General features: G+C 43.2%; 2 protein-coding genes across 4 annotated transcripts; one reads left to right on the top strand and one right to left on the bottom strand.

Moving 5' to 3' along the window:
• Positions 1-47: 47 nt before the first annotated feature.
• On the bottom strand, positions 48-22,262 carry cnot2 (CCR4-NOT transcription complex, subunit 2). 3 transcript variants are annotated; one of them, XM_034215871.1, is made up of 15 exons: positions 21,983-22,262; positions 20,867-20,995; positions 20,687-20,780; positions 20,348-20,495; positions 20,015-20,197; positions 19,794-19,873; positions 19,185-19,310; positions 18,826-18,950; positions 18,577-18,694; positions 18,064-18,220; positions 17,549-17,610; positions 3,358-3,407; positions 3,164-3,264; positions 1,633-1,777; positions 48-1,547 (listed from the first exon to the last, which is right to left on the bottom strand). In XM_034215871.1, the coding sequence occupies exons 2-15, from the start codon at positions 20,981-20,983 to the stop codon at positions 1,461-1,463; spliced, it is 1,593 nt and encodes a 530-aa protein (XP_034071762.1). In that variant the 5' UTR covers positions 20,984-20,995; positions 21,983-22,262; the 3' UTR covers positions 48-1,460. The 3 variants fall into 3 exon arrangements, with proteins under 3 accessions (XP_034071762.1, XP_034071763.1, XP_034071764.1); XM_034215872.1 differs by having other exon boundaries at positions 20,687-20,759; XM_034215873.1 differs by lacking the exon at positions 19,185-19,310 and having other exon boundaries at positions 992-1,547; positions 21,983-22,261.
• A 1,875-nt stretch (positions 22,263-24,137) lies between these two features.
• lrrc10 (leucine rich repeat containing 10) lies at positions 24,138-25,008 on the top strand. Its single transcript, XM_034215855.1, has one exon. It carries the CDS (start codon positions 24,184-24,186, stop codon positions 25,006-25,008), a length of 825 nt encoding a protein of 274 aa, XP_034071746.1. The 5' UTR covers positions 24,138-24,183.
• Positions 25,009-26,219: the final 1,211 nt, after the last annotated feature.

Raw genomic sequence — 26,219 nt, 5'->3', positions numbered from 1 at the left:
ATTTTTACGAATGACCTAAGAGAGCAAAAACACACGCACACGCAGCATTTAATGAAAGCCTTTTCTGCTTTAATACAAAGAAAAGAAGCTTTGACTTCAGAAAATACAAGATTGGTCTGGGTTATTTTTTCTCCTCAATTACTAATTTTTCCGTTTCATATGAAATGCTGCCGTTCACTGCTGTTCAGCATCTCGGATTGAAATACCTCCCTTATGATGCGCTGAACTCCAAACTTAAGGGATGATCTCCATGTTTACATTTTCATGTTTGTTTTTTGGGTGAGAATTAGGCCTTTCCTTAAATGACATGTATTATTATTTTGATGTAAGTGCCCGCAGTGCCATGTGACACCCTGTCCAGCAGATCCAGAAATTACCTGTTGCGTCCACATATTGCATCCATTGCTCACCTCATAAAAACGAGGTTAAAGGGAGGGCAACATTTCTTTCAAAATAGATGTCCTATATACATATATATATATACACACACATATATACATATATATATACACACACATATATATATATATATATATACACACACACATACACATATATATATATATACACACACATATATATATAGCAATCATATATACACATTCGTACATATATATACTAAGTTATGTGATGCAAAGAAACAAAAATGTACACATTTCTTACAAAATTGTAACAAAGACTGGAAAGTGTTTTGTTTGCTCCGGAGCAAAGTCGTGTAGCGGTTTAGCCTCTGCGAGGATGTGTCCACATTTGTGAAAACCAAAGCAGTCGCCCAGAGTTGTGTCCATGTTCAACAGAAGTCACAGCGAGAGCCGGAAAGGGAGTATGAGACAGAAATCTGTTGGATGGTGCGAATACAGAGGTTGGAATCAATGGAAGGAAGAAAAATGAAAAGGGTGAGATGAAGAGAGATGCCTTTTGAACGTTGCTTGAAGCCCTGTCCCACAACATGGATAATTATCTGGGAGTGTTCACATAAAAAAATCACAAACAAATTTTGTGTTCTTTTATTACTAAATATAGTGCAACAATAAACATTGCATTTCTTTCACCCTTTCACTTTTGTCTGAGGATGTTAACTTCCTCGCCTTTTTCTGTTCTTAACACTTGGCGAGGCGTAAACCTTGATCTGTCACTGTCTTGTGCCAAAAAGGTCCGTCCTCCTTTTCTAAAAGAAAACAGGCTTCAGATTCAGAGACGTAAACATAACACAGACCCTGCTGGAAACAAGACAAAAAAACAGGAGGAACATAAAGAATAAAAACAGAACAAGTGTTGGTGTTTTGGGCAGCATGTAATTTTGGAAAGGCAGGGCAGTTTTAATGGTGGCGACGACCCCCGCAGTCAAGATAGTCAAATCCTCAAGGAATAAAAACCGAGCTCTGTGAACCACAGCGCCACCTCCTGGACCAACAGTGTTGTGTGCAGGAACCGCTGCAGCCTTTTGGACTGGTCGGGCCTTAGAAGGCCTGCTGGGCTGGGTTGTAGTTGAATGTTGTCGGCACGTGAGGCCTCTCCTCCAGCTTGTCATACTCCAGATGAAATTCCTTAGAAACGCACAAAAAGAGTCAGTAAGAGTTAATGCCATTTATCGCCAGGTGGTGAAAGAGCAAGAGAAAGACAATTTCTTACCTTGGCAACTTTCCTCCAGTTAAGACAATCAAAGAAGTAGTAGGTTCCCCTCTCGTATGCGTTGGTCTTCAGTGTGGGCTCCATGCCCGGCGCCCTCGTTATCCAAACCCGCTCCTCTTTGTGGTACCTCCAGTCCCGGTTAAAGCTGGGGGGGGGGGGGGAGTTATGAACAAGGAATAAGAGGAAAATAGGGAAGAAACGCAGAGTTCCAGAAAGTTTTGATCCCAAAGAGTGACGAGTCGCTGACAGCCTGAAACACAACTTTAAATTGACTTCAAATAGGGCTGGTTAATATGAGAGACTAGATATTGTCTAAGATTTATGATATCCTAAGTGTTGTCTTTCATGAATTGTAGTAAAGTAATGCAATTTTCAGAATGTTCTGTTTTATTATTTGCCTCCCCCCATTAGTTAATATTTCCACATTACTGATGCCTGAATATGTTGTGAAGCACCAATGGTCCAACCAAGAATATGGTCATAATGTGTATATCAAGGTATTTGTCAAAGATGTAGTGGTATATGATTTTCTTCACTTCAAAAGATCTGTCAATAGGGATGGGTACCGAGCCCCGGTAGTAAAGGGGCCCTTGGGCTGAATTATTAAATACCGGGTTCCCGTTAAGCTCAGACGTTATCGGTCTTTTTATCGGTACCCATCAACGTTAGTCCTTAACAGACATTTAAAAAATATGTCATATGTATTATGCTACACAAACATTATATTGCAGTTTTAGAGTCGCCAATTCCGTTTCTAATACCCAAAAACACACACACGGCAGAGATGGAGATCTCCGGAGATGGCGGAGAGAACTAAGCGCTCCAAGGTGTAGTTACATTTTACCTGTCTCCATGTGGATAATGCTCGTTGCCAAAAGTTCAATAAGAGTTTATCATTTAAGGGCGATAACACGAGCAATTTGTCTAAACATTTAGCAAAAGTGCACCACATTCAGATGTTTGACTGTCTGTTAAAGTTTCAGCTACAATGAAACAACTCTGGTGCTGTTTCTTTTGATGTGAAATATTATTTATATATTTTAAATAAAAAGCAATGTTAATTCTGTTTACAGTTCTGTCATGACATTATTTAATATGATTTGTTAAACATATTTTTGTTTCTTTTGATGTGGAATATTATTTATTTTATTTAAATAAAAAGCAATGTTAGTTCTGTTCACAATTTGTTTAGTTAATTTACCTTTTTCAAAAGAACCGATAAGAGTACCCTTAAAGGACCGGATCGATAAGCGGTATCGATAAAAGTAGTAGTACCGTTAAAACCTTAACGCTACCCATCCCTATCTGTCAATAGTTCAAAAATATTAAAACAGACTGCACATGTTCAAAAAGAGTTGTTTGACGTTAAATAAGTAATATTGGTGACATTGGTAAGACAGAAACGAATTGTGTTTCCACCAGAGAAGAAACAACATTATCAAATTTGGACAGGAACTATTTCCAGTATGAACTAAAGAGAAATTATAGACAACGTTTCTGCAGGTGTCACCATTCAAACATTAGTACTCACAGCTCTACTGCTGCCAGGAGCTGCAGCAGGTCTCCTCCATTCATGTAATACAGGTAGAACAACAGGTCCTCGCCATACCGTGCCAGTTTAATTGCTGCCAACTGGAGGCAAGACAGCAGAGAATAAGGAGAGTTAGTTTAGTGGCCACACATACAGGAGCTGAAGACTGAAACTGATCTGAAGCTCATAGTTACCTTGTCTCTTATGTGGATATTGGTTAAGTATTCAGATGGAACGTGGAAGTCTGAAAAGACAACAGGTAAGAGTGACTCATGTCATTTTATTTGAAAAATATAAGGAACATTTACAATTATGCAACGTTAAAACTTCCCTATGAGGGTTTTTTAATAAATGCATCATCTTGGCCTGCCAGTTGTTATATACTAATAAAACATACAGATGCTGTGATAAGCAGTTGAAACAAACCTCGTTTTAAAGTTGAAACGTTGAAATACAGTATATTTTAGTAGATCATAGCCAATGATATATAAAAAATGTGTAGTAATTACAGTGGCAAACCGTGTCTATCACAACTGGACCTTCTGTAGACACACACACCCACACTCCCCGCCACAATTCCGCAACAACTTCATCTTCACCTGTTGCACTTGTCATTTCAACGTTAAAAACAATAAAACGGCATGAATTGCTTCATCTATATCAGGGGTGGCCAACCAGTCAGAGGTTAAGAGCCAATTTTTTTCTATTTTACTGCAAAGAGCCACATCAAACACACAGTCACTGATACCGCTTGTTTCAGTTTTTTGTTTTCTGGAGACAAGATTTCAACCACGTCACTGATGCATCTTTGTGGCATTGGGATATATATTTTTTAAATCCTCTGGAGCAGAGAGAGGAGCTGTGGATTATTGTTATTGATTCATGCATCAGTGTTTCTTAGGGTCAAAAACACTAAACTCACAACTTAAAATGAAAGCGTTTAGTTTATTTAATAAAAGAGCACATGTTCAATGTGAAAAGTGACAGTAGTTATAGATTATTTGCAATTTGGTGCTATGTATATATTTTTAAAAAAATAATAATTATATATATTTTTTAAACACCTTGAATTCCAGGGGGGGCGCGGGGCTCCGTTGGCGGGAAGCAGCGCCCCTCCAAGACAATGGTAGGGGAAACACTGGATAGTGTTTAATCAACGATAGATTTCCCCCCCCCCTCAAAGGTGATTGGTTCACTGCATCACAGGTATTATTGTGATTGGCTCTTGGGCCACATCAAAATTAGACGCGTTGTCATCCTCTCATACTGACTCCTGACACCACACATACACACGTAGGGAGAGCCGGGACGAAAGTAACACGGGACGAAAGTAACGGAGCGATTTTATCCGAGCCCAAACAACTTTGACCGGCCAAATTACGTCAGAATTATCAGCATTCAATACTTAACAGACCTACTAAATATCATGTTTAACTGTCAGGAGTAGCTAGCTAGTGTTGTCACGATAACAACATTTTGTTTTCGATACCAAGTCAAGAATTGCGATTCCGATTCTTTTTCGATACTTTTCTGAAAAAAAAGGGAAACAGTCTTAAATGTAATTATCGTGCTTTATTTCACACCAGAACCATAACCATAACACAAACTTTTAAACAATGAGAACAATAAATAAAACAAAATGACAATAATTCGTATTAAATCAAATTAATACATTTCTTACAGACGGGCCTCGTGGTGTCCGTGGCTTGCCCTCACTGTCAGAGATATAGCTAAAATACTTCCAAATGTCGTTTCTGGCGTCTTTTTTGTCAACAAGCCGAGACGCAGCGGCAGTTGCACTCCCACTTGCAGCCATGCTTCTCGTTTTCTCACATGCTCTGGCAGCTAGCGCGTGCATGAGAGAGGGGAGGGACTTAGAACGTGCTTGAGAGGGGCGGGACTGCAGGCACGGCTGCAGTGCAGGGAATGGAAGCAGAGCGCTGAACACACACGGCTCTTATTAAACGGCGCTTTCTCACCGGAGTACTTTTCCCCGTCATTCTTAAAGTACCGATACTAATGAAACGGAGGAATAGTAACGTTTTTAACGGCAGGGTATCGCGGTACCTTTCAAGTATCGGTACACCGTGCAACACTAGTCAGGAGTCAGTGTCTCTCCCCCAAACTCACACATATACAATTCGATATGAACTGAAGAGCCGCATGAAACTAGGCAAAGAGCCGCATGCGGCTCGAGAGCCGCGGGTTGGCCACCCCTGATCTATATCCTCTGTCTCGAGCCAGTTAACTAGCGGGCCTTCTAGAGCAGTGGTTCTCAACTGGTGGGTCGCGACCCAAAAGTGGGTCGCGGACCCGTTTCGAGTGGGTCGCGGATGTGTGAGTGAAGAAAAAAAAATTGAAAAAAAAAAAAGTGGACTTTTTATTTTTTGGGGGGGAAAAGTCAAACTTTTATTTTGAAGGCCCGATTTTCTAACGCTGTGCATGCAGTCGGCGTTGGACTGGAAGTACCGGAGACCATAAACGGTTTTGAAAACTTCTGTCACATAGTGATCATCTTCTCAATAAAATATCTTTGCTGATGTTTTTTTCGAGTCTTCTGGCCAATCAGAATCAAGATTGTTGCCGGAAGTCCCCACGGAGAATAACTTTGCGGTAGAACTCTTCTTTATACATCCATGGTTACAACTTCAGATATAAATGAACACATAATGAAATATGACCCCCGGTCTGATGACTGACAGGTCACAGAACAATGGGAGCTATCTACCCTTACCCACAATTTAAAGTAAGTCACACAGACCATCTCCTCTTTACTCTTCTCGCAGCAAGATGTCAGAACAAAGTGAAAAACAAACAATGGCATAAAATATTATTAATATGTCGGGTAGTAATAGATTTATTTATTTTCTTCTCAGAGTGTACCAGAATGCATAGTTTATGTTAGTATTTCTAAAAATCTCCTGGGGGACAATCCCCCCAGACCCCCCTGCTGGGGTTGGGTTTTCAGCATGCGTGCCTTTTTATATAGTTCAGCTTTGATTCCATCATCTCATTAAACCTTTTTAAACCTAAAGCATACTTTAGTTCTGTGAAGGGATATAAGGGATATAAGGGATATAAGGGATATATGCACTGTACTTCACTTTTATTAATATTGTATGCTGAAAAGCGTATATATATTACAGCACGATTTTTTGGTTGAATAGATTTGAGTGCTTCAAAATGTTGGGTCGCGATGTATTGACCAAGTAAAAAGTGGGTCCCGAGGCCTGACCAGTTGAGAACCACTGTTCTAGAGTACCCTGGAACCGAGGGAAACTCTGAAAGAATACGCCCATTGGCTTCAAATGAATATATGATTGGTAGATCAAACTGTCAGTCCAAACGTACGCTCTCATTCAGTGCAACGGCCAGGGCATTCGATCAAGGATGTAGAATACCTTGGTTGAAGGATATTCTACCCAGAGACCTGATTGGTTGCTTTCTTTTCTAAAACAAAACCACTGAAATGCGTAGTGCATGGTCCGAGAAGGACAAACAAATCAACGTAACACTGTAATATTACAGATCAACAACAGAGATACGATTCTCATGTATTCATTTTATATAAATTTTATTTATATAATTAAATCGATTTTTTGTTTGTTTTATCTGAGTGTTCCAGGGTATTCTCTGAATACCTTGAAGGCCCTGACGGTTCGCCACTGAGTAATTGTGATATTTGTATACTGCCAAGCCAGGGATGTGTGAGATGATGAGGTGGCTTTATCTTGTTCCTAACAACCTGTCTGGGATCATAAAGATGACTTCAGACAGGCTCTGACTGCCACATCTTAAAGTGCACCAATCATGCTATGTTTAGGCAATAGCATAAGTCTCAGATATATACAAATAAATAAAGCAACATGTCTATGAAGTGTTTTGCTCAAAATACCAAACAGATCACCCATCCTAGCCATGCCTCATACCCCTCTATTTCACTTCCTGTTTCAAAAGTGCTGATTTTGGAAATAAAGCTTTTGAAGTTTGACTTGAGCCGTCCCTTATAGATACTGTCTTTTTACGTTAGTGAGCCGGATCATTTGGCTCGGCTCTCTCAAAGCGCCGGCTGTTTCGGTTCCCAAACGGCTCTTCATGTTACTACAGTTTACCACGGAGCCTCAGTTTCGCCGCTGCGAGGCTCTGGTGCTCGCAGCTCACGCGCGTGCTCCACTAAACCGGTCTTTAGCAGAAATGTTTGTCGGTAAATGAGATGGATCAGATTTTTTCATCTTGGTGTTTTCTCTCTTGTGTGAGATCCACACGTTCACTCCACGGTGTTGTTTACCTTCTGTGATGCGCGAGCTGATGACATCACGTCATCATCATCATCACTTCACGTCAAGACGAGTTAACTTTTTTATTTCTCAACTTTGTGTGGAAAAATGCGGGGATTATGCGGCCTTTTGATAAATATGCGGCCTTTTAAAAAATCTGCGCCATTTTGCTGATTATGCGGTAAATTCTGCGATCGCAGAATCGCGTTTTTCTGGAGGGTCTAAATAATACAGATGCCCGCTCGACTTCATCCACCACATAATCGATTCAGGACGCATTGTACAGAGCAACGGCCTACGCGACGAGCTCGCAGAGACAGAGAGATATTACAGGTGCCATTCAGGTGCCATTACATTTCACATCGCTAAAGATATGTGCCCAGTTAGCACTGTTAGCAACCAGGGCTTTAAGAAACTTGTCAACACGTTGGACAAGCGTTACCCCCTGATCCCACTGGAAGCGTCTGCGCCGCGCTGCGACCTCCTCCTGCGTCATAACCCACCAGGCGCGTTTCAAAACGTTGCGGAAGCGGAGCGTCGTGTGTGCAGCCTCGCAGTTGTTGGATGAACATTCCACTTCCTGCCTGCGCCGCACTGCGTCAAAAATAGGATTCATCCTATATTTTAGAAATTCCTTGCGGCGAGGAGCTTCTGGGACGCTTCGAGCCGCGGCGCAGCGGGTCTGGTGGAATAGCACCCATTGACTAGAGTGGCCGCGATCGCTAAAAACGCCGCAGCCGCGGCGCAACGCAGCGCAGACGCTCCTGGTGGGATTAGGGGGTTAACCGCAGAGCGTCTGCGGGGCTCCTGGTGGGATTAGGGGGTTACCCCCTAATCCCACCAGGAGCGTCTGCGGCGTTTTTAGCGATCGCGGCCACTCTAGTCAATGGGTGCTATTCCACCAGACCCGCTGCGCCGCGGCTCGAAGCGTCCCAGAAGCTCCTCGCCGCAAGGAATTTCTAAAATATAGGATGAATCCTATTTTTGACGCGGCGCAGCGCGGCGCAGGCAGGAAGTGGAATGTTCATCCAACAACTGCGAGGCTGCACACACGACGCTCCGCTTCCGCAACGTTTTGAAACGCGCCTGGTGGGTTAGGATGCAGGAGGAGGTCGCAGCGCGGCGCAGACGCAGCGCAGACGCTTCCGGTGGGATCAGGGGGTTACGCGATGCCGTCTCGGTATTATTTCAGCAGGTCTGCGCTGCCTGCACTATATGACAAATGCCGTGGGGAAGTTGAGAGAGATGTGGCTTCAGCGGACTACTTTGCCACCACAACGGACCTATGGTCTAGCCCAGGGGTGCTCAACCAGACGATCGCGATCGAGGAGATTCCCAGTTGATCGCGAGATGTGTCTAAAAATAGAACAACAATATTCTGTTTTATCGTTAATGTCCTGTAACATAATCTTCCTGTGCCAGAATAATGCACTTGAACGCATCAAAGCTTTGTGATTGGCCGGCGTCACCCCATGTGTCGGGGCGTGGCTGGTGGGCAGTGGGCAGTGCACTATTTCGCTGACGTTGTCCGTGTCAACAGGAGTGACAGTCCGCACACACACAAAACCGCAATTATGGCAGAAGCAAAAAAGCCCAAAATATATAATTTTCACTCCGAGTGGGAGGATAATTATTTTTGTATCTATTCCAATTCAAAGTTCATCTGTCTCATCTGCAATGCGAGCGTGGCTTTACCGAAGAAGGGTAATTTAGGAGCGGCATTTCAAAACAGTGCACAAACGCTCCCAAAAGGTGAGGGACCTGAAAGGACAGCTAAATGCACAGCAGTCCATTTTCACCAGGCCCAACAACAAGAGCAAGGCTGCTACCATAGCATTTTATCGTGTCAGTCAAGTTCTTGCGAAACACATGAAGTCTTTCAAAGACGGCGAAGTTGTGAAAGAAGCATTCCTGGAGGCTGCCGACGCGCTTTTTGGGGACAGTAAAAATAACAGTAGCATTTCAACAGGTTTTTGATATAATAAAAACTCAAGTTAGATACGTTATTAATCAGCTGTAAGTTTTAGTTTGTTTGAACTTATTCATTATAATTATTGTACAAAATTGTATAAGAATGCTAAAATTAAGATCTGTTCTGTTTAAATTGATTATAGTCTATTATCAATTCAGGTTAAGAAACTAGTGTTGCTTGCATCCTATTTTAAAAAAGGCATTTATTTTTATACTCTAAAAAAAAGGGTTTGATTCTATTAATTTTGTCTTTTTTATTGCACTTTGGCAGCAGATTCCTGTGCAGCTTCAGATCTGAGTTGTCTTATTAGTAAGCCTAATTTCTACTTTTGTAGCAACACTATTTTTATATAATGGCAAAGAAAGGGTTCAGTCTTTTCTTTTTTTCCTGTGTCATATGTGGCAGCACTGCCACAAGTTCCTCTTCAGAGAGTGTCTTCAGTACAGATGGCAATATTGTCACCTGCCTGCGCTCATCTCTGAAACCAGACCATGTAAACAGGTTGGTGTTTCAAAAAATCTTTAAGAGATGACATAAGCAGCCCTACCAGCATTTGCCATGGTGGCCAAAACGTTTTTATTTGGTCTTAAATTATAGTTCAACATTTATTTCCTGTTACTTCTGGACCATGACGGTTGGCCAGCCTTCAATGTTTAACTGAGTGGAATATGTTGAATATGTTTTACCAAAATGTTGGCTATATGTTAAGGAGTTTTCAGTAGGTTGTGACAACAACATATTTGATTTCATTTATTTTTGGTCTAATTTATTTGTATTTATCATATTAATAATATATGTTTAGTATGGTTTTGGAAGTGCGCTCCAACATATTTGTTGATCTTGTTTATTGGTAAAATATTATTTGTTTTAAAGTTCAATGAATAATCGCCAAAATAATTGTGATATCAATTATTGACCCAAATAATCGTGATTATGATTTTTGCCATAATCGCACAGCCCTATAGTCTATGATGTGGCAGAGGTAAAGTGTCTGCTGTGACGAAACGCCATATCATGGATTATCAAGGATTATTTCTGAAACAGTATGGAGCTCAAAGGCTTTGGTTGCGGTCGAATAGTCCAAAAATCAGCTCCTAACGTCTAACCCTTTCTCATTTCATCAAATCCCCCTCCTCGACTCCTCGGTCCTCCGGTAGTGACCCGGAAATGAATTTCAGCGCGCCATGTTGAAGGACATCTAATTTCTCTAAATGCACTTCGAGGATCGAGCGTCGAGGAGGCTCTCTGGAGGAGCTCCAACCGAGGAGACACTGATGGGTCCTCCACGGCTCCTTCGTGGCTGCATTTCCGGGAACGGTGGAGGCGTTACGCACGGCCGGACTTATCTCAGCCAATGACAGCTCTGCATACATCCCCTGGATATTATTTTATTAACTGCTCTCATCGCGACGCGATGTTTACAGTGAGAACAGGTGTGAGGTCCGTGCAGAAAGCAGAGCAGTGTGTATAATATATATCACTCAGTATAACAGGCCTACTCTCTTTAATTGCTTTAGTTTAGTAGATATCTACAAACAAAGAGTCGATATTTTTCTAAAACCATTTAGTGCTTCACATCATAAAATACACAACGGCTGTAGCCTGATTATGCTTTAGGAGCTGTAGGTGTGTGTGTGTGTGGTACAGTGTGTGTGTGTTGTACAGCGTGTACGTAGATGCAGCGGACAGACAGTTCTCAGTTGGCTTGATGTCCTCTGCTTACTTTTAATACTTGTAAATACAACTTTTGGCCCGTAATTTATTTTCCTCATTGTAGCGACCAGAGAGGGGGGGGGGATATATCCAGTCTCTGATAGTGTTACGTTATTATGAGAGTGCTCCGTTTGATTCTGAAATTGTATATATTTATACATACATATATATATATATATATATATACATACATATATATATATATACATATATATATATATACATATATATATATACATACATATATATACATATATATATATATATACATATATATATATATACATACATATATACATACATATATATATATATACATATATATACATATACATATATATACATATATATATATATATACATATATATATATACATACATATATATATATATATATACATACATGTGTATATATATATATATATATACACATGTGTGTGTGTGATGGACACACAGGGTGCGTGTGACGCGTCTAGTGCAGTAGCGTAGTAGAATAGAGATGTTTGTAGATAGTGCATGTTGCATGCCGCTTTCTGCTTGCTACTCTCTGCTTACAGCTGCCACCGCCAGCTAGCCCCCCTCGGGGGGTGAAAAGAGGAGCCGAGTGTGTAAGTCTCCTCCTGCTGGTACACAGCCTCTCCACCACCAAGACTCCTGCAGTGCCTCCCCGTGGCCACACATGGTAACCCAGGCTAAACTGGAGGGGATCTCGGAGCAGCAGGGGGCCCCAGAGACGCGGCGTATAGGCCCACCGTCGTGTGGACATGCCCTGACTTCCGTCAACCCCTGCCCCAACTATGGGTAAATAGCCCCGCTGCCTTGTGGGTAAGCCTATTTAGGCAAAGGCTAAGGGAACACAACCTGACAGAAAAGCAATGCACTGGCGGTGCGCTATAGGCGGGCCTTAAAAAACCAAGGACCCGGCAGCCTCCTGCAGCCAGGATGGGGGACTGGTCGTCATGGGTTACCCACGCCACCGGGTGAAGATAGTGCTACTGGGAAGTGCGCATCCCCTATGGCACTTAAAAACTTCCTTGCGCAGGTATCCACCTCTGACCATGGTGAAATACCTGGACCTTACAGCTTGTTGAAGTCTGGCGGCGATGGGGTTCTGGCGACGGGAGCAGGTACGAATGAACTGGAAGCTCTTAGCTAAGAACCCTGCACGGCAGCAGCAGAAGGTATAGGTCGCTAACAGCTCGGACTGAGTGGAAGCTGTTTTCGGCAGACCCCTGTGCGCTGAGCAGCCCTATTTAGGGGCCACACTGTTCACCCCAATTGGGGAAGGGCCTAGAAAAGGTGGCCTAAAAATTGCCCACTCAACCTCGCCTGGATAGGATACCGCACCTATCGGGCCATTCCATTACCGCGGTCAAAATACAAATAAAAATTACGGACGGAAATCACGGAAATCATGCAACTTAAGACTGGCAACATTGAATGTAAGGACTCTCCTGGACTCGTATGGCAGCTCTGACAGACCTCATAGGAGAACAGCATTGGTTGCTGCTGAGCTGAGTCGCTACAACATCGACATTGCTGCTCTGAGTGAGACCAGAATCCTGGATGAAGGCTCTCTAACAGAGGAAGGGATGGGCTACACGTTCTTCTGGAAAGGTTACCCGTCGGGAGGACAACATCTGCATGGTGTAGGACTAGCCATCAAAAACACTCTACTACCAAGACTCGCTGAAACACCTGTTGGCATTAGTGAGAGACTAATGACCCTCCGTATCCCCCTGGTTAAGAACCGCTTCGCCACACTTCTCAGTGCATATGCACCGACCCTGCCATCCGAGAGTGAGGCCAAGGACTCTTTCTACCAGTCACTGGACGAGGCTCTTCGCCGGATCCCCAAGAATGACAAGATTTTCTTGCTTGGTGATTTTAATGCCAGAGTGGGACAAAACAGCAGCATATGGAGTGGAGTGCTTGGCAGGCATGGAGTTGGCCAGGTTAATGCAAATGGGTTGAGATTACTCACTCTCTGCTCTGAGCATAACCTGACCATAACCAACACTATCTTCCAGCAGAAGGCTAAATACAAGACTTCGTGGATGCACCCTCGTTCCAAACACTGGCACCTGATAGACTATGTCATTGTGAGGCGAAGTGACATCAGAGACGTTCACATCACCCGTGCCATGAGAGGTGCAGAATGCTGGACAGATCACCGTCTGATCATGGCCAAGGTCCACATGCAAGTGCGCCCCCCACTGCGGCTACAACGACCCAGAAGGAGGCGACTAGATTGCACCCGCCTGGAAAACCCTGATGCAAGGAATGAATTTCGTTGCTCCCTGGCTGAGAAACTAGGGGGGATGGAGTTGTCCTTGAGCTCATCAGAGAACACCATGGACCAGAAGTGGAACTCTATCAGCTCGGCTCTCTATGAGGCAGCAGCCCAAACAATCGGCTATAAGAGCAAGAACCACCAAGACTGGTTTGATGAAAACTCGACTTGCTGAAGGACATGCACAGAGCACATCGGGCAACGCTAAAGAGCCCCTTGTCCAGTAGCACCAGGCAGCAATGGCAGAGAATTCGTCGGGAAGTACAAAGGGCTACTCGGGTCATGCAGAATGAGTGGTGGACTAAAAAGGCACACGAAATCCAGTCTTTTGCCGATAAAAATGACACGCACAACTTTTACAATGCTGTCAAAAAGATCTACGGCCCAATAAGCCGCTGTATCACTCCCCTGAAAACAGCAGATGGCCTGACAGTCCTGAAGGACCAGCATAGCATTCTGCTGAGATGGGCTGAACATTTTGGTACCCTGCTAAATCAGGACTCTGATGCAGACCCCACCGTCCTTGACGACCTGCCTACACTTCCTCCTATGCACAATCTAGACCAGCCCCCAACCTTCCTGGAGGTCCTATCAGCTATCCGTTCCCTTAAAAACAACAAGTCCCCTGGTAATGACAACATCCCTGCTGAGCTATTGAAACAAGGAGGCTACCTCTGTACAAGAGCATTACACAAGTACATCACCAAGGTCTGGGCTGATGAGAACGTCCCACAACAATGGAAAGATGCCAATGTTGTCACCATTTACAAGAACAAGGGTGACAAGGCTGTCTGTGGCAACAGCAGGGGTATTTCGCTCCTTGCTGTCGCTGGTAAGGTCCTGGCAAAGGTTATGCTCCAGAGGCTGATTAGAAACACCACCGAGTCAATACTGCCTGAATCACAATGTGGATTTAGGAAGAGCAGGAGCACGGTGGACATGATTTTCACAGCTCGACAGCTGCAGGAAAAGTGCAGAGAACAACATCAGGACCTGTTCATGGTCTTTGTCGATCTCTCCAAAGCCTTCAACACTGTCCAGAGAGAACTTTTATGGGAAGTCCTTATCAGGTTTGGCTGCCCCAAAAAGTTTGTCAACATCCTCCGCCAATTTCATGATGGAATGACTGCTCGGGTGACCATAGGAGGACAAGAGTCTTCCCCCTTCCCTGTACATACAGGAGGGGTAAGGCAGGGGTGTGTATTAGCACCAGTACTTTTTAACATCTTCCTGCTATGTGTCACCCAGCTCCTCCACAAGGAGATTGAGGACAGTAGCGGTGTGGCAGTGGACTTTCATCTAGATGACAACCTCTTCAACATAAGGAGGCTCCAGGCAACCACCAAACTGCAAAGGGAGAGAGTCATTGAGCTACAGTATGCAGATGACTGTGCTCTTGTATCTCACAGTCCACAAGACCTCCAGTCTGTTCTTACTGCTGTGGTGAGAGCGTACAGCAGGATGGGACTGACCGTCAACACCATCAAGACGGAAGTAGTTTGCCAGTGGAGTGCCAACATCCCATCTACACCACCTACCTTCACTGCTGCTGGTGAACAATTTTATGTTGTACCATCCTTCAGATACCTGGGGAGCATTCTCTCTGAAGACAACACCATCGACAATGAGGTCCAAAACAGGATAAAGCAGGCATCAGCTGCTTTTGGGAGACTCCGGCGTAGGGTCTTTCAAAACAAGAACCTCCATCTCCGCACGAAGATCTGTGTCTACCAAGCCATCTGCATCACTACCCTCCTTTACAGCTGCGAAGCCTGGGTAACTTACAGCTGCCACATCAGGGCCCTAGAGCAGTTCCACATACGCTGCCTTCAGCGCATCCTGGGAATTACCTGGCGTGATCGTGTGCCCCACTCTGAAGTACTCTCGAAGACCAACAGCAGGAGTATTGAGGCCACAATTACTCAGCACCAGCTACGATGGCTGGGCCAGGTAGTAAGGATGCCCTCAAACCGCCTGCCTCGCAGAGTGCTATATGGCCAGCTACACCATGGTCGACGCTCTGCTGGAGGGCAGAAGAAGCACTATAAAGACCAGCTGAAGACTGCGTTAAAGAAATGTAGAATCAGACCTGAGGCCCTGGAGGACGCTGCTGCTGACCGTAACACCTGGCGCCAGCTGTGCCGGGATGGGACCCAAATGCTGGAGGAGGAAAGGACAGCCAGGAGACAGGAGAGGAGACTCAGGAGGAACACGCCTACAGTTGCTGTTGCTACTGCCACCACACACACTTGTCCTACCTGCAATAGGATTTGTGGGTCCAGGATAGGACTATTCAGCCACCAAAGAACTCACCGAAAAGTGGACGTCATCATCGGATTCGACAAGCCATACCATAAGCAAGTAAGCAACCATAAGGAAGTAAGCAAGTGTGTGTCCGCATCTGTAGCCTGTTATTGTCTCATTATACCGCACTGTGAATGAATCAAAGTAAATATATAAGTCGTCATGAACACATCTGTCCATCAGACAGAGGGCTGCTGTCATCATTAATGGACGTCTCTTTAAAATGACCGCTCAGAGGAGAGGAGTTCTCATTTCTCTAACCGCCTGCTGCTTCCCCTCCTCTCTCCTCGGTTCCCCTCCTCGGCACCTCCGCTCGCATCTTCTGTGGGCGGGACTAAGTCTCGAGGATAGGAGTCGAGGAGGGGAGTTAGAGAAATGAGAAAGGGCCCTTATCGTCTATCCCTTGACCTCTGTGTGAAACGTCACGGGGTTAAGGGATAGTGGATAGGATAATTCAAAAGGACTTAGGAGAAGAGACTGCGGTATTTTAGAGAATCCGACTGCACTTTCACTATCCAACGTGTTTATGATGCGCCAGCGGACGTCATGAATGTGCGTCTGCTGCTGTGGGGAAACTATGGAAACTACAGTTTTCTATACAGCGGACTACAACATGGATGTATAATAAGAACAACGGACTACTGTAAACTCATCTAGAGACTCTGCACCGTGCTCTGATGCTGTTGTTGTATGCTTTATGAACGTGGACAACAGAGAAACATATTCATGACCAAAGATGGAATTGAAATAAAAAAGGAAAGTGAAACTTATGCTCGTCACCCTCTCCCTCCGGTCCACATTAATACAAATTATCCCAATACGTATTTATTATAAACGTTAGTCCTTAACATCTATCACTGTGTATATCACCAAACATCTTTTAAAAGTTGAGCAAATCCCACACAGCTCAGTGAAATGTTGACTTTATTTGATCATTTCAGTAAAAACTAACGTTCATATTTCTCTTTTTGATTATAATACTGATGAACGTTCAAAACAAAGCACTTTGGCAACTTACCACATACGTTTTAAAAAGCTTAATAAGCACCGTAACTTTCATGATATAATTTCTCGGTCATAATCGGTTGTTTCCGTGAACGGCTGAATGTTGTGTGACGGCAAATGCTGCGGCTGCAAGGCATTGTGGGGCAGCATTTTCTCCTCTCCTTTCGGTGAGGGAGGTCCAGTGATTCCTAAGCTAAAGGAGGTTATAAAGGAAGTTTGAAACCTCCTTTCCTATCATTCTAGAGAATTCGAACGGCACTTATCATGGCTGCCACTGAGGGACTTCCGGGTCATTTCACTCCGTTAGGAAGGTTCCTAAGCTAAATGGACTATTCGACTGCAACCTTTCTCTCTTGCCGGTTATACCACAAGGTGAGTTCCTTTTTATATCCAGCTTCATCACACACACATGCTCTCCAGTACAGGTTAGCTCTGAGTGTTAGCGATGCTATTGTAAACACCGACCATATTACGTCCAAAACAGTCGGGCATTGTTTCTGATAGCAACTTTCTGATAGTGCCGTGGGTCCACATTTCCGATATTACGTCATATCGGACGCAAATCTGAATCAGCTCCGTTGTACCCCCGTTTTTAGAGATTTGAGTACGGAGGAAAAGAGAGGGTTTTATTTTCTGACGCTGCGTGAGTTCCCTAACACACCGGGGACACATCTTTATGTATAAAAGACATCAAAAAGTGCATTTTGCATGATACGTCCCCTTTAAAAGCTATTGCTGACTGCCAATTCATCACTAAATGAAGTCAGGTATTAAACATTAAAAAGTCATCCTCCCGCTTATAATTCACACGAATGTCTTACCAATGTCTTGAGGTCGACATGGCGACGAGGCCCAAGGCGAGGCGAACTTAGGGTACAAGTTTCTGTCAGGAAAGAAAGCTGATGTGAGTTCTTGACACTGGACATTGAAACGGAACAATTTCTAGACATTTTTCATATAAAACAGATATATTGGACATAAAGTAAGTGTAGGTTGTGATAAATGTTATTTTTGGGACAAGAACATTTAAAGAAGTCATGCACAGAGCCAATTAAGAGCCAAATATGTCCCACTGTCCAAAATGGCATGTCAGCTTGAATAAAGAGGGGTTAGGGTTTAACTAAGATTTATTCAGTGAAAAGAAAACTTCATGCAATTGTAACCATGGAAACCCTGTGTATTCATCATGTTTTATAGGTTATGGAACATTTAAATGGGTTGCGGTGTTTCATGACGGGGTTTTTGGACTAGTTCGAATCATTTCTAGGCCATACACCTGGTGGCAAAAAAAAAACCTTAAAATGTGACTGTATCTAGGGTAGAACCTCTGTCTTACTCTGGTGAGTTTAAGTTGAGTCCCAGTGTCGTGAGGTCACTTCCTAGCGCCAGATGGACCATCCCCGGATCAGTCTCTGCCGCCCGGATAAACGTCAGCAAGCCAATCATGCCGAATTGGTCCGTCACCATTCCTGAGGGAATATTCGTCACCCGACCTGCAGCAGCCGGATAATTCAGAGTTCAACAAAGCGCTGGGCTGCGGACTACACTTAATACTTACTGTCAATACATTACCTCCATATTTAAAACCCACACTTTGTGCACGTATTGGAGAGCAAACCAAGCCAATTTTTTTTCTTAACATGTCATGGTCACATACAGACTAATGGAAGGATGATAATGGTCTGTACCATTTTGAACATATTCTTTGTGGTTTCCTCACTGAAGCCTATCCAATAATTATCTAACCCCAAATGCAGGGTAGAGAGCCCAACTGCCTCACCCAAGTTGTGCGATTAAGAAGGGATGTCTCAGTGGAATTGGAGCGATACGATTGGCTGAGGAGTCTCACCATCGGGCAACACCTGGATCCCTTTCTTCTGGTTGTTGTTCTGTGCTGAGGTCGTCTTGTCTCCCGGGAACTTCGGTCCATCTGCATTCGATGTGCTCTTGGTTACGGAGTTCAAGTTCTAAAATCAAAGAAAAACAGTTGAAATAAAAAAACTGAAATAAAAATAAAAATATTTTTTTAAAACCCATGATGATTAACAGACATCCCTTCCAGATTGTGCTGCAGAGACCACCAGTCGCTCACACTTACAGTTTTGGCGTCATCGTTGCTCAACGAGGGGTCCTTATAGTTCGGGCCAGGCAGTGCAGGGAAGTCCTCGTTGTGGATGGAGAAATCCTGCGTCTGTTCTGTTGAAGCCTTTGTCACCATGCCAACTTGATGATGAACACAATGAAGCAGAGATTATAATTCCCCGAAGTGTAATGAGCAATTAATCACAACAAAAAGGTCATCACAAGCTATTCTGTGGATGTGCATTAAAGCAAAGCCTTGGCTAGTATTATCAACCCAATCAAGGAGCTAATATCTATTTCCTTTCCTAGGGGAGCCTACTTCCTATAGATTTATGTGTGTAACAGTAAGACACTTTCTGCGGCCTAATGGCCTACCATAAGGAGCCCGTCCAGCCAGTGGGTTGAGCACCGGTGTTGGGTTTCCCGTCCCTTCTCTCCGACTCCTGTCTGCTAACGCAGGGAAGTCTGACAGATCCAGTCCCGTTACATTTTCACTCCCATCTGCAGTAATAGGAAGGTTAGGAACTTGTAATGTCACCTTCAACTCAATGTAACTACTTGAGATTGTAATTGTATTCATAAATAGCCCACCCTCCCCTGAGTAATAACTGCTGACTAAACCAAACAGCTAATTTGTACAGTAGCTACCTACCGTCAGTTTCAGCAGTCAAAGATTAACATTATGTCCAGAAAATAAATGTATTTTCACCAACAAATACCAAAGTTTGATTCTAACTCTGGCCTCGCGCTGCCGGCACTTAAAAGCAGTTGTGCCTCTTGCTTAGAGAAGACACTGTAACTTTATTTTACAGTGAACCAGGTCATCACATCAACGGTCCTGAAGGTCCTCCAGCAAGGTGTGTTTATGTATGTAATCCTCACTTTGTTTTAATGTATTCAATTTAAACCACAGAAGTTTTTGTTTGAATAAAAACCCCAAACTAATGATCCTTTGGTATACCCACCTGAGGTAAACACACTAACCTGTGCCATTGAAGATGCTGCTCGATAACGAGTTGGGCATCCCAAAAGCCTGATTTCGGTTCATACCAAACCCCGACATGCTGCACAGATGAAAGAAAACAAAACAAAGCATGAGCTTCAAAAACAGAACCTTCCTTAAAATAAAATAAAATAAAAAAACATGTATATGAGAAACTGTAGGGAACAAAAAGAACAGCAGATCGCTACAAAGACCCGTCTACCTGTTTATGGTGAAGGGCTGGCGCGCTGGCTGCTGTTTGGGCATACAGATGATACTTGGCGAGCTTCGGTTCGGACTGCCCAGCCCCGAGCTGCTCATACTATTAGTCCTGCCGCTCATCCCAATACTTTGACCGACCTGAGAGTGGTTTAGCATGTTTCTCGTGTTCATTGGCAACGACCCCCTGTTAAAACATCAACAGGTCAGGTTTAGAGCTCACGTCATGTGATTTGCTGTTCTATTTCCAGGTTATTATTTATTGTTATAAGCCACATAAGTTTGAATCCAAACTCAGTTATCAAACTCACAAAAAAGTGAGCACTTTTATACTAACCTGCTTGGTGATGGAGGGGTATGGAGGGACATGGTGGGGACCCCCGTCGTGGGGGTGATATGACTTGGTAACTGCGAGCCTTGCGTTAGATTTCGATTTAACTGAGGCGTACTATTCCCCATGCCTCTTACTGAGAAGCCGAGTGCACCTGCAGAAAAACAGGGAGAGAAACAAATACTGTCAGACCAATCAGACAAGATGTCTCTGCAATGTGTCCTGCATTCAAATGCAAGTAGGTTTTAAGGTTTAATAAGACTTCCTGAGCTAAACTGGAATGATGCAAATATGCTATATATGAGAAAACTGATTTGTGAGTGTAAAGGAAAAAACAACACTTACTTTGTGGACCGTACAAACTCGCACCAAGCTGCGACAGCTGACCCGACGACGATGGCGAGGGAGACGACAGCATCTGAAGGAAAACATTTGAGGACTAGAAAGAGTAAGATAACTAGAAAACGTCTCCAATGGTGTCAACACTTGAAATGAGAGAAGTTTGTGAATAATGACAAAACTCACATCTTTGTCCGACCGATGTGGGAACATCGACGGCTGGCTGTAGTACATGCTTTCGTCCGAGAAGTCATTATCGACTACCTCAACGAACTCGACAAATTTCTTTCTAGCACCAAACATGCCTTATGTCACCTGAAGAGGGAGAGAGAGCAGAGCTGTTGTCAAAGATTTGCGAGGGAAGGAAGTATGGTCATGGGTCAAAAACTGTACAAACAAAAATACAATGTAACAGTAAAGTTAACAATTATAATCTAAATACACCGATTCCACTTCAAAACATCAAGTTAAAAACATCTATGTTGTTTTTATAACAGTAGACAACCTATCACCTGGATGTTCCAACACTTTACTGATATTATCAACTTTTATAAACAAAGGACACGGTTTTTCATCAGTGCACATTTTAATCAAATTCAACTTTCTGAATGCATAATTTATTTTATTTTTTTCCTTAAATCCCTTTAACACGTTTGGCATCTTGTGGATGTTTAATACAAAGTGTTGAACAGTATGTGTGTCTACTTTTGAATGATGTAAACGCCTTAAGGAAGAACATTATGATATTCTATAAGAACACACTTTTCATCTCATCTTAAACATGTATTAAATAAGCTGGCAGCTCAATTATTTTCCTTCCTTAACTACTATGCTGAATGATAATTTCCAAATAGATTAGTTACCTAATTTGACACTGTTGAGAAATATACCAGCAGCAAGGCTAACATGCTAGTTAGCCAACTCCAGTGTAGTTAGCAAGCTAAGTGCTTGTAATCAATCTGTGTTAGCTTAGCAAGTGGGCTGACTTAACAAGGAGCCAAGTACCACAACATAACGAAACATTTCACACCAACACACAGCGACTTGTCTACCAAGCAGCGGGCACTATAAGGCAGTAATGTGGGCCTTTTCTGCCTCCATATAGCCAGTCAGCTGTGCTTTTTCTCGGCACAGTTTACGCTCCGTTTGCAGCAGCAGCAGCGACAATCTGCTGAAGCTAAAGGCTAACGATTCGCTCTGTATCCAAACCTGGGGAAACAGCGACGGAAATCGCTTATACAGAAGGCCTAATTATGACCCAAACTGTGTTAATATGACTACAAATAAGTAAAATATCCTCACCGCATCAATTTCCCTTCTCTACGTTAGATCCAAGATGGCTGTGTGTATTCACAATCGAAAGAATGATAGCCTTTACCCTCTGACCTTACAACCGGCTGACCACTTCCGTACACAAATCTGAAAATATGAGAAAGTGCACTCCGTTAGTCCCACAGAGACTAAACAGACACCAAGAACTGAACAAAACAAAACACATAGAAAAGTGTTTGCTTTTAGCAGGGAATATAAATAAGGCACCGCCGTCTCTACCTCCTTCCTGTGATCATAATAACGTGTCTTTGCATTACAATACTGTGAATCTGCATTCAATACAGACATAATATGCCTCTGTTATTAACATTGTCAGGATATCCAGATAAAATATATTTGGTCAACTGTGTTCCTCAAGATATTGGCATTAGATTCCGATTTCAAGCTGTTTTTTCTCAGGGCCTTACCAAACAGGCAAATTGTCCACCAGGGGACCCTAAAGTTCCCTTCATTACTTTGTATTCATTTGTTTTCTAGTTGTTTTCTACTTACAAAACCCAATAAGCATTTTTTGCTACATATTTCCCCTGACAGGTTGATTAGCATGATCCTCAAATATTGAGTTGTTATTATACATATCCTTTTGTTGCAACATTTGAATTAGAGTGACCATGTATTGCTGCCTCTTAGCTTTTAAGTAGGTATGATTAAACCTGAAGGCTCATGGACCTTTTTTTCCACCACAAATGTTGACTAGTTATGGCAGAAAAAGCAGGTCAAAGATCAAATGAATAAAGACAAAGGGAAATTAATAAGACATGTGCTCCTCCTGCTATTACATAGAAACATTTCTGGCACAAAAAAGGTTTACTAACGTAGTTACATTGTTATTTCTGTGTACTCGGTATGGGTTGCACTGTTGCCTGCTTGAGGCGCCCACGCAGTGGATAAGGGGAAGGACAAGTGCTAAAAACAGTCTGTCAGTGAGTTAAAACAGACAAGGGCCAAGCAGTGTCCCCTTCTGATAAGGAAAATTAAATTCCTTCTCAGTATTATCTATTTGGAAAATAGCCCTAATGAAGGTATGCAACATAGCATAGTAAATCACACCTCAGGCAGTCCAGGAGTAAACCCTGCTCCAGGAAAGATAAAGAGGAAATTATATTGGGCTTTAATGCCTACATTGAAAACTGAAATATGAGCACCTGCATTTGGAGGGGTATGGCACTGATGTCTTCACTCAACAATGATTGCACAGTTGATGTTCAAACAGATGAAATGTGGCACTGACAAAACACAGACCTGCAGAGCCATGCACCCTCCACCACACCTCACTACACCTTTCAGTTTTCATGGGGACCTGTAAATTAATTTCCCTTCCCTTCAAAAACACCCAATCATTTACTTCAATTGAGGTCAGAGCAAAACACAAAAAACTCTCTCCCTGTGAACATTGACAAATTCTCGAAATTATTCCACATTACAGGCCCACTTGTCTGGCCCAGTGGAATACACCCAAAACTGCATCTGGGCCCGATTATAACATCATGTAAATGACCTTCACTGCTCTTTCATCACAACGCATGGTTGCTTGTACCCTGCCCCTCCCTTTGTCTCCCTCTCCCACCTCTGTCATCTCAGAGAAGAAGGGGGGAAAGTCATTAGGCACAAATGGGGAGGAGAGAGCTAGTGGTTGCTATCGCCATGAAAGTCAGGGCAAAGCTCAGAGCCACTGAGCGATATGAGAGGACTACACTGGGGAATATCTGCCCTGGGAAAATAATGTTTTCAGCCCATTAAGTTGGATAAACAAATGGCTTACTGTAGGTGCTGAAAGGCGTGGACACCAGCAGGAAAACAGTGGAAAGTAAGTGTTTTTAATTGTCATACGATCATCTTTACGCTTAATATGGTCTCTGTTTCCTTGCTGATGGTTGTTTTCTTTGTTATTTTCATGGCTTTTCTCACATGCAAGGGTGTACTTCAACGTCATAATCAAGTTATTTCTGATATGCAGTCTCATATGCTAATGTAGTACAACAAAGATGCATTACATTGTTGCAACTTTGTTTTGTTTTTCTCAAGATCAATAACTCCAGAAGGGCGGTGGAGCAGCATTAATGGGATGCCATGATATTTACTTGAAGACGCCAACTGCCTACCTCAGTGAAACCCTTTGTCTGGCACTAAATTGATGAGGAGGACCAGTGGTGTTTCAGAGGCTGGTAGAGATGGGTAATGCCATGCGGGGCGTAGTTGCGTTAATTCCCTCAGAGCGCTGTCAACGCTTCCTGGTGGGGGACCTGAAGGAGATGCCACTTGATCGGACCCTGGACCTCAGCAGCCGGCAGTTGCGTCGGCTACCTGTTGCTGCCTGTGTTTTCGGTGAGCTGGTAAAGCTCTACCTGAGTGACAACAACCTCAGCAGTTTACCAGCTGATCTGCAGGGCCTGAAGAAGCTGCAGCTCCTTGCCCTCGACTTTAACTGCTTTGAAGAGCTCCCTGCAGCTGTTTGCAGACTGCCTCAGTTGAGCATCCTTTACCTGGGCAACAACAGGCTCTACAGTCTCCCCAGAGAACTAAGAGAGCTCACAGAGCTTAATACTCTGTGGCTGGAGACTAATTGCTTCACTGTTTTCCCTCAGGTGATTTGTGAGCTCCCTAATCTCAAGACCCTGCACCTTGGTTATAACCAGATACAGAGTTTACCAAGAGAGCTTGGAGTGCTGGAAGAGCTGAGAAGTGTCTGGATTGCTGGGAACCAGCTGGCAGCGTTCCCACCAGTGTTGCTGGAAATGCACTTTCTAGCCGTCATTGATGTTGATCGGAACCAAATACGCTACTTCCCCTGCCTGTCTCACATGCTGGGGTTGAAACTTGTCATCTATGACCACAACCCCTGCTTTAACGCCCCGGTGGTGGGCGAGGGATGCAGGAGAGTCGGGCGCTGGGCAGACAGCTCAGATGATGAGCAGGAAGATGATGGGTCAAAAGCAGCGGGTGACACTACAGTAGAGGTCACAGAGATACACCCTGAGGAGGAGCACAACATTTAGGGTCAACGAACAAAGTGACCTGAAGCTGTGACGAGGCGTGGGTGACATTCAAGTGGAACACTTGACGCTGAGTGGTGTGTTGTACACAAGGCTGATGGCATGTGGTCTATATATGGTAAAGGAAAGTCGTTGTAAAAACTATGTGAGTCAAAGGGGACGTTTGATAATGATTCTATAAAATGTTGGGGCCTTATTTGAATTAGTAAAACTCTGTAAATGGATTCAATGAAAGCTTCAGTGACATTGGAAATGTAATTCCCACCAACATCAGATGTTCTGTAATTCAAACATTTTAAACATCTTTATCTCATGGTATTAAACATATATCTTGTGATCTTTCCAAGTTGTGTACAATGAATCCATCAGAACTGGCATTTGTACAGTATGTCGACTTGATAAACTGTGTGAGTGCAAAAGACTTCTGTTAAATTGACAGCGCAGTTGGTCGGTATGGCAGAGATGGTGGAAATAGAAAGGATTCATTACACTCATCTGGTTGAAGCTGAGTATGAGATGATATCTGTACCTACTGAGGCCAAATACAGTGAGGTTTTTAATACAAGTGATGGATGGTTTTAATACAATTAGTGCACTCCTTATCCAGACCAATGCATAATTAATCGGATAGATTGGGGCTGTGGCTTTGAATAAAGGCTGCTAATGGGCTTCAATATCTTCAGCATGAGGTTCAGATTTGAAACAGATCGTAAATGCACTTTTCCAATTCCTCAGCATACCAGGAAAATGTTCTGCTAACAAGATGAAATGTCATCCCACAATGTATCATTTCAGAGATTTGGAATGCTTCTTAACGGAGTGTAGGAAAATAAATTAAGGTTGCACACCAGCCCTTTTCCTGGAAACGGGATTATTTCACACAGCATGAACACACTAAACTACTGTAAATTGAATGAAACAACTGTTTTATTTTTGCTGCATGTAATCCTAGAGGTTCTACGAACATGACATCATTCTAAGTTATACAAATGCTGTTCAGTGTGTGTAAAATGTACAAATCTCGATACTGTTACACTGCCCCCTAGCATACCTAAATTCAAAGACGTCACTAAATGTGGATTTTACAGTACTCTGGCTCTGGGTGTGACTAATAACTGGGCGCAGCGAGGGGCACTGTAAAATCTAAAATTGTGTTTTCATCAATGTGTATTTAATATCACACTTGATCAATTCTCAATTATAAATTGTCAATT

This window comes from Gymnodraco acuticeps, unplaced genomic scaffold (genome assembly GCF_902827175.1).
Source record: "Gymnodraco acuticeps unplaced genomic scaffold, fGymAcu1.1, whole genome shotgun sequence".
Classification (NCBI taxonomy): domain Eukaryota; kingdom Metazoa; phylum Chordata; class Actinopteri; order Perciformes; family Bathydraconidae; genus Gymnodraco; species Gymnodraco acuticeps.
The sequence above is the reverse complement of the archived record's forward strand: the minus strand, read 5'-3'. Positions and strand labels throughout refer to the sequence as shown.